The 14127-nt window shown below is 40.4% G+C and overlaps 1 protein-coding gene across 2 annotated transcripts in view; it reads right to left on the bottom strand.

Moving 5' to 3' along the window:
* PLA2R1 (phospholipase A2 receptor 1) overlaps positions 1 to 14127 on the bottom strand; it is a 194510-nt gene that overhangs the window by 18257 nt on the left and 162126 nt on the right. The window contains exons 29-30 of one of the 2 annotated variants that reach the window (XM_037849248.1): positions 13152 to 13184; positions 12973 to 13028 (exon numbers count right to left, since the gene is read on the bottom strand). In XM_037849248.1, the coding sequence (XP_037705176.1) occupies positions 12973 to 13028; positions 13152 to 13184 (89 nt within the window). Of the gene's footprint in view, positions 1 to 10488; positions 13029 to 13151; positions 13185 to 14127 lie in introns of those variants that run through there. The other variant, XM_037849247.1, reaches the window with a different exon arrangement.

The following is a 14127-nucleotide window of genomic DNA, read 5'->3' on the forward strand; positions in this document are numbered from 1 at the left end:
CATTTAGAAATGCTCCAGTGCCCATATAGGCTTCGGGGGGATGATAGGCTCCAAGGGCTGCGTCTTGCTCACTTTGCTTAGCTGCTTCTGCCTGGAAGTGAGCACGCCAGTCAACAAACTGACCGGGGTTAAGAATGGAACGGGCAAGCGAGGCCCAGTCTTGGGGGATGCAATAGTCCATGCCGAGATCCTGCAGTATTTGGGAAGCGTATGGGCTACCTAACCCGTCCTCCTTGACAGCCCTGCGAAGCTGCTTGATAGTATCTGAGTTAATGGGATACCAGTCATACGGTTTCTGTGGGGTGGGGGCAAGGTTAAGAGGAAAACAGCGAAAAGCACGAGAGAAAGGAAGACGCGCCTGCAGAGGGCTTGGCGCGGGAGTGGGGGTAGGGGGAGCGTTGCCCCAAGAGTTGCCTTGAGGTGTAGAAGGCAGCCAGGGGTTGTTAGTCGGCAGGGTGGAAGGAGCGGCGGCAGCTGCCGGTAGCAGCTCCGAGGGGGAGCTTGCCGAAGGGGGAGGTGGGAGTGGGAGGCCCCAAGCGTCGCAAGATGGCGGCGCGGTGGGCGTGGCTAAGACACAAGATGGTGGATCAGCCCCGCCCTGTGAAAGGGTGGGGTTCAAGGCATAAGATGGTGGACTAACTCCGCCCTGTGAAAGGGCGGGGTAAAGCGTACGCGGTTTCCGGCCCAGCTTAGGGCTGATGTCATCGCTGGAGCATTTCCTCCCCTCGATGGAAGAAGAAGGAGGAAGTTCGCCATCTTGGCGTGGCGCAGTGTTATTTTGCTTTTTGGGAGTCACCTCGAGCGCGTTGTTAATCTGCTCGACTAAGGACTCCGTGTCCGAGTCATGATTTGAATTAGTATCGCTATCTGAATCTGTTGGCTGGGTTGATAGGGCCTCCTTGGATTTAACGGGGCCTCGATCAGGGGGGAGGGAGCCCTGAAGGCAGGAGCGGATGGTTATCAAGGTGGGGAGCAAGCCGGGAGGGAAGCGCTTGCTCTCATGTTCCATGGCGTTGGTGACCCGATCAATAAGGCGATCATAAGTAACAGGGTCCCACAGATGGCAAGTGGTGAGCCATGGGTTAAAGGGCAGCAGGAGGTCCCAGTATACTTGCAGCTGCCGAACAGACACTTTACAGCGATGCGTGTCTAGGAGACCCGCTAGAGCACGAACTTGAGGTGCCTGGCACGTAGATATACGATTACCCATAGCTGAGGGGGGAGGAGGGGGAGTTGTTTACCGAGCAGAGAGAATGAGATAAACTGTGGCCGCAAGGCCGAAGGAGACGGCGAGAGCGGAAAGCAGTGCCCTTTGGCAACGGGAGTAGTCGGGGGGGGCGGTTGCAAAGAGGCACACGGCACCAAATGAGGAAACAAAGATACAAAGAACTACAGCAAAGTAATGGAGGGGAAGAGGGAGAGCGTTAGGAGGAACGGGGGTCATAGAAGTGCGCATACAAGAGGACGAAGAGAGCTCTCCTTGGCGCACACTCCCACCGGACGAAGAGAGCGTGGGGGAAGGGAGGAGCGGCTTCGGAGCAGTGAACCTCCCACGGCTCCGGAAGCGGCGAAGGAGAGGCGGCCCTTACCTTGCAGGCGAGGAAACGGGAAGCTGGAGAGGCGTCCGGGCGAGCGGGCGACCTGCCGAACTGTTGTGTGGAGACGCTCCTCACACGGGGCACCAGTTGCGGTCGCGGTTACTGCTTCTGGGGGGAGTGGCGGCCGGTAGCGGAGCCCTCAGCTCTCGGGGCTGCTTAAAGGGTACCGGCGGCGGGGGCTCTTTCCCGGAGGCGAGGGCGAGGCGGAGGACTTGGCCAGGTCCTCGGCGGGAGGCGTGCAAGGTGTGGAGGGCGGCGATAAGGACAAGACACTCTTCATCCAGTAGGAGTATGCGCCAAAGAGATTTATTCAGGGGTGATTACAGGTTATATAGGCTGGTAAGAAGGGCAGGGCTGGAAAGGAGGTGAAGCAGCCTTAAATGGCAATACTGAAGGGATAGGGGCTAGGATTGGTTCTGAGAGAACGCAGGAGCCGTTGCAGCGGGGCGGGGGTTGTTCTGGCCACGGTGCATGCGCGCTGGCGGTGGCAGGAGTGGCCTTGGCACCAGGGAGTGAGTGGGTAAGATAAGGAAGTGGGGAAAGGGCAGTTGGGAGAAAGGCGGTTTCCTCCGGCAAGCCTCCCCTGCCAGTGGCATTTTTGGGTGAGGAAAAGGGAGCTGCCTTGACCTCGCTCCCCAGGCTCGGGGGGGCTGCAGAGGGCACTCACGCCCGTACCTACTACCCTCCCCAGGGGGTGATCAGGTCCCCTGGCCCAGGCCTGGCAAGCCGAGGTACAAGCTCAGTCACCCGCAAAGAAGCAAACACAAAAGTCATCCAGAATCACAAGCAGTTTATGGGTTGACATACCCTTCTAGGTGCTTTATATGTATACACACAACTGAGCATATATTTTTATGTGTAACATGCTTTTTCATGAATATTTACCAATTCAAAGTCTCAAAGCTATGAATATTAGGGTAACCAAGAATACATGACACCAACTCAATCAGGGGGGAAAAATGTATTCCTGCCTTTCTTGGGGACAAAAATTTCATAAAAGACAAAAATGCAACAGGCCTTTATAGATATTGGCAGTATTACAAATACTGCATTCCCTTAATGCTCAATTTAAAATTAGACATAAAGCAAGAGTACAATAAGTATAATTCATCTAAGAGAATTCATTGTCAGATCTATATTGAAATAGCAAGGTATGTTTCCACTGAATTATTTTAGCAATGTTCTCCAATGGTACAGCCAAGAGATGCCCATGTACAATGGTTACATTAAAACGGAAATATGAACACAGTTGCATACATCCCTCCCCCTGCACCTTCTTCCGCCCCTCTGCAGCCTACCTAATGAACAAGTTCTGATGCCAACTGCTCAGAGGTCATTTAACAATTCCATGCCAAAGATGCTTCTTTTGTATCAACAAAAAGATATTTATAAATTCATTAATTCACTGCTCTACTTTTTATCACACATTGTCACCTCAAGAAATCTAAAAAGCTTAGATATTGTGAAAAAATCCTCAATAAACACAGGTATTTTATAAAAAATGCACATAGAACTATAGTTATAATCTAAAACTGTCTTCTAGATATAGAGATACTAGCAAAGAGCTCTTCCTCTTCTTCCTCTTCCACTATTTCAATGACTAAGTACAGAAATGTGTCTGGCTCCAAGAGGTGGATTAGCAAAGTCACTCCCAGAAGACAGGCCTTCCTTTAAACTAACGCAAGGACATTTCTATAGGGATTATCTTTCTACTTCTATTTTTAGTATACTTTGGACATTAGAACTTGTTCTTTAATACATAGCAATAACTAAAATGCCTATACAGAACAATGGTCAAACAATCTGAACTTGTCTAACAACTCACAGGCAAAGAACCCTTCCCTCTGCTCTTCATTCCCTACTCTCCACCCCCTCAACACACTGCTCCAAGACATCCAGTTGAACAGTGCCATTCCCCAAATGCAGCCATTCCTCTGTATTAACAGAAAAAATATTTAAAGTATTATTTTACACTCTGTACTCTTAACATATGTTGTATACTTCTAAGCATCTAGAAAAACTAGATGTTTCAAATAAGGACTTAAATTTGTCCACGATACACACAATAGCTATGAATAAACCATACTTATGTAACAAATGATATAATCAGAAAAATGTCTTCTAAATAGTAACATTCTAGTCTAGAACCCTTCTCCTTCTCACCTCTATCAACCCAGTGCTTGCGTCTGCAATGCTTAGAGGGTTTTTTTGTTTTGTTTTGTTTTGTTTTAAACAATTTTGCTTCCACAAGTAAAATTCTGTTGTTTTCAAAACAGAGTCTTCCCTATAAATTTTAACACAAAATGGTACAAAATGTATTAGTTTACTAACTCTACTTCTGTCATACACTGGTCTAGAAAGACTAGATGATAAAAAATTAGGACTCATTTTTCCACTATGTACACTATATACACAGTGAAGTAAAACAAAATGCACAGAACATATAGGATAACGGTTTATCTTGGCCAACTACAGACTTTCTGGCATAGAGCCCTGGCACTTCCTTCTCCCTCCTCCCTGAAACAGCACAAACAGAATGTGTACTGCTCTGAAGGTGGTTTGACCATTCCATCTCCAAAAAATATTTCATATGACTTTGAACAAAACAATATTTACAAAATGTGTTATTTTACTACCTCTACTTTTAACATACTTTCTGCACTTCTAAACATCTGGAAAGACTAAATATTTCAAATAAGGACTTAAATTTGTCCACTATATACACAGTAGTATTCAATAAACTACACACATGTAACAATTGTTGTATCTGAAAATGTCTTCTAAATAGAAACATTCTGGTCTAGAGCCCTTCATTTCTCCTGATTCCTTCTTTCCACCACAAACCCAGTGGATGAGTTACAGGCACCTGTGTCACTTAGATGGGGTTTTGTAATTTCATTTCCAAAAGTCATTTTCAGAAGACAGCCTTTCTAGGAATTTTAACACAAAGTGTACAAAATGTGTTAGTTTACTAACTCTACTTTTGTCATACATTGGCAACCTCTTTAATATCTAGAGACAAGATATTATAAAATTAGGACTCATTTATCCAGTATATACACAATATATACAGTAAAGCAAAGTTAAATGAATGCACGTAACATACAGGGCAATGGATGATCAGAAATGTTCTAGTACACACTCGCAAAACACCTTTTTCAATTTCTTCCCTCCCACCTCCCTCAAGCCAATGAACAAATACAATGTTCAGAGGTGATTCGACAATTCTACTCCCAGAGACAATATTTCTTATCAATTTTTAAGAGCTATTAGCAGTGTTATCCTACTACCTCTATTTTTAAACACATCAAGTACTTCTAAACATTTAAAAAGACTAGCTATTTCAAATAAGAGTTTACTTGTTCACTGTATATATAGTATTGTTAAATAAAACTGTACACACACAACGATGGTTATAATCTGAGGTATCGCCTAAACATGACCATCTTGGCCTTGAACCATACCCTCCTGACTTCCTTTTCTCCACCACCAGTTCAGCAGACAAGTACAGGCAAGTGTAATGCTTTGAGGTAGGTGAACAAATTCATACCCAAAAGTCATTTACAGAAGACAAGCTTTCCAATAAATTTCAACACAAAGTATACAAAACATGCTAATATTAATAACTCTACTTTGTCATATACTGCAACCTCTTTAACTTCTACAGACTAGATGCTGCAAAATTAGAACTCATTTGTCCATTGTATACACTATATATACAGCTGAATAAAATGCACAGGACATACAGAAAAAGTTTTGTCTGAACACACTAGCATATTACCTTTTGCTATTGCTTCCCTCCAACCTCCTCCAAACTACTGAACAAATAGACAGACAGTTGTATGCTGCTCAGAGATGGTTTTAACAATCCCAATTCCAAAAGACTATTTCCTATGAATTTGAGCAAAACAGTATTTACAAAGTAATATTTTACTACTTCTACTCTTAACATATGTTGGGCCCTTCTAAACATCTAGACAGACTAGATGTTTCAAATAATGACTTAGTTTGTCCACTATATACAAAACAGTCTTGAATAAACTGTACACATGTAACAACAGTTAAAGTGTCTTCTAAATATGCACATTCTACTCTAGAACCCTTCCTTTTTATCCTTCCTCCACCAGCCTTGGGGGCTATACTGCTCAAAATTTCAGAAGACATCTTTCTTAGGAATTTTAACACAAAATGTACATTTTACTAACTCTATTTTTGTCATACACTGGCAACCTCTTAACATCTAGAAGACTAGATGCAAATTAGGATGTGTGTGTCCATTATATACACTATATACACAGCAAAGTAATACCAAATGCACAAGCATAAGGACAATGGTTAATCTTGTCTCATTATAAAATACTGGCATAGAGCCCTTTGCACTTCCTTCTCCCTCCTCCCCCAAACCAGTGTACAAAATGTGTACTACTCAGAGAGGTGGTTTGGCCATTCCAAAAAACCCCACAAAATTTCATATGAATTTTAACAAAAAGATAATTACAAAACATGTTCTTCTACTACCTCTACTATTTTTTTTTACTTCTACTTTTAACATATGTCAGGCACTTCAGAACATCTAGGAAGAGGAGATATTTCAAAAAGTACTTAGCATTGTCAATTACATATACAGTAGTGAGGAATAAATTGCACACACAAAACAATGGTTATAATATGAAAATATCATCTAAATATGACTAGTGTGGCATAGAACCTTTTCTTCCACCAACCCACAGAACAAGCAAGGATGTGTGTCTCTCCTGCTATCACTTCCAGAGGCAGTCTAAATTCCATTTCAAAGTCATTTCCAAAAGACATTTCTAAGATTTTTTTTTCCCCTAACAAATGGGCATTACAAGACATGTGATTTTCTAACTCTACTCTCATACGTCGGCAACTTCTTTACATCTAGAAAGCCTAGATGTGGCAAAAGTTTTCTTTGAAAAGGTTGGGGGGAAATTTGAGAGCAGCTTTTTCATATTGTATACATAGGCCTTCTTCTATAAACAGCCAGTAAATCTCTCCAAAAAGGTGGTGGGCACTTCTTATTGGACAAACATTGCAGGTTAGTCTACCATTTCTCTCTTCCAATGTCAAGCAAGATCTGGTAGAACAAAGACTAACCACCCTATGGCCTGCTAATCATTCCACCTGTCGTCGTCCGGGACTCTGCTCACCTTCCAGGCTCATTAAGGCCTTTGTCTGTTGTTGTTGGGATGAGGTGGCATCTTGTCCAATTGGGACAGGGTGGTTTCCCCAGGTCCCAGATCTGTACAGCTTGTGGCCCAAGCCAAAGAGAGGACCGAGTTTGAGTCTATGCAACCCGTCTGCTGGGCCCTCGAGTCCCCTAATGGCCCTCCATGGCATTTGGGAAGCTGCCATTTTTCTCTCCCTGCCACGCCCACTGCCGGGCAGGTCTGGGCAGGGAAACCCAGCAGCCCCGGGGTCCAGGCTCGGAGAGGCTGCCACCGCCGCTATCAGGACATCATGGGGGGCAGGGAGGACAGGGTCCGCTGGCCTGGGGCTGTAGGGGTCTGAGGACCCAGAGGGTCTGGAGAACACAGGCTGCCTCCACTTTCTACCATGCTTCACTTTTCACCGTGCTCTCTGCCGGAACTCATGGTTCATCTCTTTTGCCATATCTTCCCTAAACTTTTTGAATTGATTTAGTATTAGTTGTTTAATTTCCTGTATCTCAGTTAAAGTGTAAGTTTGTACCTTTGACTGGGCCACAACTTCATTTTTCTTAATGTAGGTTGTAGTTTTCTGTTGTCTAGGCATGGTTTCCTTGGATACCCCAATCAGATTTTCCCAGACAAAACAGGCTCCGGTCCCAGAAGGAAGAAATATTCAGTATCCAGTTTCCCTGAGGGTGTGTCTTAGAAAATTGGTACACTTTTTGAGGTCTTGGGTAACTACTTTTCTCCCCAGCAGGTGGCATCCGTCAGCCTGTCACTCCAGATTGGTGTAAGGAGGTGTGGCCTGTGGCTGTTTTCCCCCAGGCTCTGGGGTCTGGTTCTGAATGGAAGGCGGGTAGTGGAGCTGGGTTCCACCTCTTTTCTCATAGGGAATATACCCCCTAGGGAGAGGTCATTAGCATTTCAATGGTCTCTCTTTGCCTGTGCTATCTCTACCCTTGTCTGGGTCATAGCACTAGGGACTGAAAATGGCTGAGGCTTTCTCCACTGAGCCAAAACAGGGACAGAAAGCCCCCTTCAGGGCCAGTCTGCAGCCACCCTCTGGCTCTCCAAGGTCAGTTGTCACCCAAAGCTTCTCTCTGCTTGTTGGGGATTCGTAGCTTGTATCAAGCAGTCCACGTTTGTTAATTAAAACCCCAGTTGGAGCTCAGCTGAGCTATATTCGCTTGCTGGGAGAGAGCTGCTCTCTAGCACCACAAGGCTTTGCAGCTTGGGCCATGGGGGAAGGGGGCTCCTGTCTTGGATCCGCAGTTTTTACTTACAGATTTTATACTGTCATCTTGGGTATTCTTCCCAATTCAGGTTGGTATATAAGTGGACAGTCACATTTGTCCCACCGCAGTTATTCTGGATTATTTACTAGTTGTTCCTGGTTGTTTATTAGTTGTTCCAGGAGGACTAACTAGCTTCCACTCCTCTCTATGCTGCCATCTTAAAGTCTCCCCGATATGGATACTTTTGAAGATTACTGGCCAATTATTTTGTAGATGTCCCTGAATGTCTCATGACTAGATTGAGATTATGTATTATTGGGAAGGAAACCATGTACCCCTCTCAGGGCATCATATCAGGGTGTATATGACATCAGTATGGCTTACTACTGGTTATGTCAACCTTTGAGCACTTGATTAAGGAGGTGTTTGCCTGGTTTCTCCACTGTAAAACTACCATTTTCCCTTTGTAGTTGGTATCCTGAAGGAGATATTTTAAGACTACAGAAGTATCCAGTTTCTCCTCAAACTTTCACCCACTAATTTTAGCATCCATTTGAGGATCTTGCCTGGAACAGTTATTTCTGTTGTGCTTGCCTAATGGTGATTTTCTATTTCACTTCTAAATTTATGATAATTGGAATTCTGTCTCCTTTTATCCCCTACTGTAGCTCTTCCATAACCTATCGTAACTAATATAGAAACTTTGTTCACATAAATAAGTAGATGGGAACAAAAGGAAACTTGTTGCAAAGGCACACCATTATTTGAATTCTCCTAGTTATTTGCCAAAAATCACAGTGATCCTGCATCAAAAACTATTTTTTCTTCATCTACCAACTTTCTTATGTCCTCCTTCAGTTTTGCTTAAAGCAAACATTTGGAAAACCTTGACTTGCAAAGGATTTGTTATCCAGTCATTACAGTGATTCACTTTCTCAATTTCTTAGACATTTACTTAAAAGGCTTTACCAAGACTATTCAAATGACTATTAATAATGTCTGCTACTCTTTCACTTATGGGCACCATGTTTTATCTGACATACAAAATAAGATTGAGGAAAAATAAATATTTTAAATTTCATTACACATTTTTCAATGTCATTTTTCTATCATAATGCTTTTATCTTACTACATGCTTTAAATATACTTTAATCAGAACACTAGAGTTGTTAAGTTAGTTAATTGAATTAACTAAAATGTTCACCAGCAAACTTAATTGGTAAAGTCAATCTTCATTGTCAAACCAATGAGCTAAACTAGACTTAATGCTCAGAGAAAGTCTGTTTCAGTTTTCAATTCAAAAAACAATTTTAATACTCTGAGATAAAACAGAGCCTTGCCATGAGGTTATCACCTGAATAAAGTATGGCTTTGGGTTCTTATCAATATCTACACTCTTTTGCTTTGTTTCCCAGGCTTTCCCTCCAGAAAATACATTCTTTGACAATAATCAGGAGTTGGAAAAGAGACAAGGTCCACAAATCGCACCACCTATGGATTTCAGCAGCAGATGACCCCGAAATTCCCAGGAGTGGAGTCAGACAACTATCTACAGTGGTCACCAAGAAACACAAATCCAGGACTGCTGTGAGTCCAGGTATCACTTTCCCCCCTTATATTAGTCAGGGTTCTCTAAGGAAACAGAATGGACAGGATAAATATATACATATAATGTAAATATTATGACATTTATTATAGGAATTGGCTCATGCAACTGTGGGAATGCATAAGTCCCAATTCCATAGGACAGGCCACAAGCTGGGAACACCAATGAAGGTTTTAGGTGAATTCCTCAGGAGAAGCTGGCTGGCTTAAGTAGAGATGGAAATTCTCCCTTCTGACTGCTGAAATCATTACTTCTTTTAAGGCCTTCAGCTGATAGGATGAGACTTCTCTCATTATTGAAGGCAGTCTCCTCAGTTGATTGTAGAAGTAATCAGCCATAGATGCAATCAATTTACTGATGATTTAAATCTACAGAATATCCTCACAGCAACAAACAAGCCAGTGCTTGCTTTATCAAACGACTGGACACCATAACCTAGCCAACTTGACAGGTGAACTTAAACCATCAAACCACAAGGATACAGCAAGCTCTCAAATATCCAGCTGCCATTTATGAGGGAAAGGAAATTCCAAAAAACCAAATGTTTATCTAAAGAGACTATTTCATCCACCATTCAGAGGGAGTCAAACTTTCAACAGATGAAACATTAAAACTGAAAAAAGACTATTGGAACTGGAAGAGTCTGAGGTATCTTTAATTGGAAATTCCAAGGTTTCTACTACCTAGGGTTCATTAAGAAAGAAAGTCAAATTTGCTATAGAAAATAATTGACTTATTTGGGGAAGGGGTGTGCACATCAGTGATGTGTAAGGGAGTCTGTGACCCTGGTACTCTTTTCTTTTCGTGTTGTAGCTATGAAGCCTAGTTCAGATTAAAAATAGATGTGAGAGAAAAAAAATTAACTATACATACATGAATAAAGCAGAATATTTCAGTACTTTTTATTTCTGAAATTTCAGTAATGGGAAGAAGTGCATAATCTACAGGGACAGATTCCCAGGAGATGTGCCTCAATACAAAGTATCAAGGTATGGGTCATTGACAAGCAATACAGTTTCTTTCTGCAAAACCACTTTACTGATGACATACTTTGTCAGATTGCTATGTGTGACTATTTCACTTCAATATACTTTGACTGGAAAGCTAATTGATTAGCACTTTTTACCAAGTCCTCTGAAAGGAATGGATCTTTAATTTCACTTGACAGATTGTTAAATTGGGCTTTTATACCATCTGGTTAGTTCAAACCAATTAGTCTTTTGAGTCATAAATATGAAACTGCCACATATCTTTTAAAAAATGTAGTCTCAAGGCTTAAAAATTTATGGGATGTAGACTGCCCCAGCGTGGAAACTACACATCAGTAGCAATGCTGTATTAACTGTTTCAGTCCACACGGACTCCATTTCCAGGACATGCTCTTCAAATTGTATTTCTAAGGATGGTTTTCCATTTAGAAATTCAGTCATACTTTCTCCCGGAGCTCCCTCTTGTGACTAGTGGCCTCCAGTTTGAAGTAGTTGGTTATAACAATGAAAATTCACAATGTCCAGAAGGCCCTGAAGTCCCCATTTCTTTCTATCGTAGGGCCTTGCTTAATTTTCATAACCACCTGATATTTTCTACTTATGCATTTCTTTACTGCTTTACTGTCAGTTTTCCCTCCCTAGAACATAAGCCTCATGAAAACAGGGATCTTACTGCCTTGCTCATCCAATACCTCATCTCTAGAAAAGCACCTGGTTTTTAACAGGCCCTCAATAAACACAGAATGAATGGACTTTTGAATATTGATTATGGAACCAACTTTCTTTATAACAAAGTAATGAAGGAAGGATGATTATTGTTATTCATGGACAGTATCAGTACTTTTATTTATGCTTTACAACTGCACTAACTGGCCCAACACAAAAGATGGTTCCCAGAAACCACAGTTTACTACATAGAACATCTGAAATAAACTCATTTAGATGGCACAGGTATCTTGATTACTATAGGAGAGGAATTTATTTAGGGCTTTGCCACACATCATCTACTCTAGTTCCAATGAATTACATCTTTAATGTGCTTCCCTTAAATTCAAGTTATATTTTATACCTCTTAGTTGTTGGGAGTGTTATATATTATTTCATACCTTTAGTTTTTAATAAAATGAATAAGTTTTAATGGTATTAAAATCTCAGTAAGTTCCTTTACCCTTATCTATAACATATTTTTAAATATCAAACTTAGTTATCACTTAATAATTGAAATACTCAGCAGTAATTTAGGTTTGTTGAACAGATGGAGAGAATTTTTAATTTCATCAATATTATCATATGCTCTTATATATATATATATATAAGGTATTTTGTAATCCATCAAGAAAAAAATTTGTTCTGAACTACCTTACATTCTAAATTATGTTGTAATTTGCATATACTATCTTAGGGTTGTTTTTTTTTTTAAATCATCCTCATTTTAAAACAAATTAGCAAGAGAAAAGGCATATGAAGGTTTTAGGCCACATTTTAATTAGCTCAAAAGGTTGCTTACAAAAGTGTTCTGCTAACCAAGATAGTGACTATTTAAAGAAAGATAATTTTTCTTCCCTTTTATGTTGAGAATTAGACTTAATAAAAATTAATTTCACCCTATATATTAATTTGGAGCCTAGAACTTGAAAGTTTTTAACACAGAAATTAGTATTTTACAAACCCTATTAAAAATGAATTAAAAGATTGAATTAAAAACAAAGTAGAAACCTCTCAGATGCCTTTTCTTTTCCTTTCATATACAAGAGTATGTTTTAAAATTCTGTTATTCTCTCTCTCTCTCTCTCTCTCTCTCTTTTTTTCTCTTAATGGAATGGGTATAAGTAAATCTCTGAATAGGTGCCAGATTACTTAATGAATTCCCAAATAAATTTCAGTAGAAATATATTAACACAAAAACTATTATTCACATTTGATTGAGAGTTTTGCAAAGGGGAGATTCTTTTAATAGTTCTTGTCTTTCTGAATAATAAGCATGGTGTAATTTCCCCTCTTTAAGAATAGATCACAGTTTGGGGAAATGAATAAATCAAAACCCACCTGATTTGGTTACAATTCAAAACCAGTAATCACATTAAGAATAATTAAAATAGTGATTCAATTTGCATGATAGTGGCATCTGGTCTGTAAAGGGAGATAATGGAGGAGTCTTCCCTTCCCGAATTCTTTACTCATCCTGAAGAACTCAATCCTCATATGACTTTACCACTATTGATCATTCTTCTCAAGATCAGAAATGAGAACATTTTCTTCTAAATTTACTGTACTAAAGTTGGTTGTAGGATAGTAAAGATTCCCAAATCCTGCAAGTCTTCTGAAGAAACCACTATTCTGCTTGTATATGCAGAAGAAAAGGGTGGAAATTGCCAGAATTACTATCAGTGTCAGTGTTACTGCAAGAGGTACAATGCCATGACTTGGTCCTGAAAGTAGATGAGAAAAAGGAAAACTTCAATGATGAAGTAACGTAAGACACTGTCACAAAGTTATTTTCTATTTTATTATTTCTAAGAAAAATCAAAATATTCCTACTGTTCCAAACTTACCTTTTCCTGGATGCTCCTTTACAGTGTGAATATCTAAAATCAAATACAGAAAAATACTGAGGTGAAGTTTTTCTCTTAATTCAGCAAAATTATTTATAGCAGGAGTCGGTAAACCATGGTCCAATGGACCAAATTTGACTGCCTGTTGATATAAATAATATTTCATTGGAACACAGCCACACTCATTCACTTATATATTGTCTGTGGCTGCTTTTGAGATGCAATAGCAGAAGCAGTAGTTGTGACAGACCATAGGATCCCCAAAACCTAAGCCACTTACCATCTGGCCCTTTACAAGAAAAGTTTGCCGACCCCTGATTTATAGTAATCATTATTAGTGATGACAAATGCACACTGCCTTTTTTTTTTTTTTTTTTAAGCTGGAGAGTTTCCCTCCAGTCTCAGCACTGAGCTAAGAATATAAATATGAGTAATATATAGTCTCTGTCCCCATGGAACTCACCATTGTGTTGGGATCAGATATGGAGTTTGTCCAGAAATGACAACCTCCCTGTCTCTATGCAAGGATTTTTATATCAGCATATTCTCACCTTTGTGAGCTCAAGAATCGGGAAACGAATTAGATTTCCTCCATGAAAAAAAAGTTAGAGGGTTCTTGTTTTAGGACTTTCTACTATAAAAATGTATCTCTTTCAAGTAAAATCTCTCACAATTTGAACTCTGCTATTTTTGATCTAGGTAGCAATCCAGAGAAAGATGTAGAGAATGATCCAGAGAAAGACCAGTGATTGGACTTGTGATCGGAGGCTGCGCCTTGGTGCACTCCTTAAGCTCTTTCATTCATTCATAGGCTTAAAAGAAATAGCAACACGGTTACCAAGAGCAAACCCACATAAAAAAAAAAAAGTTTGTTTTTATTATTTAAAAATAATATTGTATAATTTTTCATAAAATGATTGAAAATGGTTTTATGTATGTAGATACTTCTTTAAGAAGGACTGTTAAGAGTATTTTC

This window comes from Choloepus didactylus, chromosome 9 (assembly GCF_015220235.1).
Source record: "Choloepus didactylus isolate mChoDid1 chromosome 9, mChoDid1.pri, whole genome shotgun sequence".
NCBI lineage: Eukaryota > Metazoa > Chordata > Mammalia > Pilosa > Megalonychidae > Choloepus > Choloepus didactylus.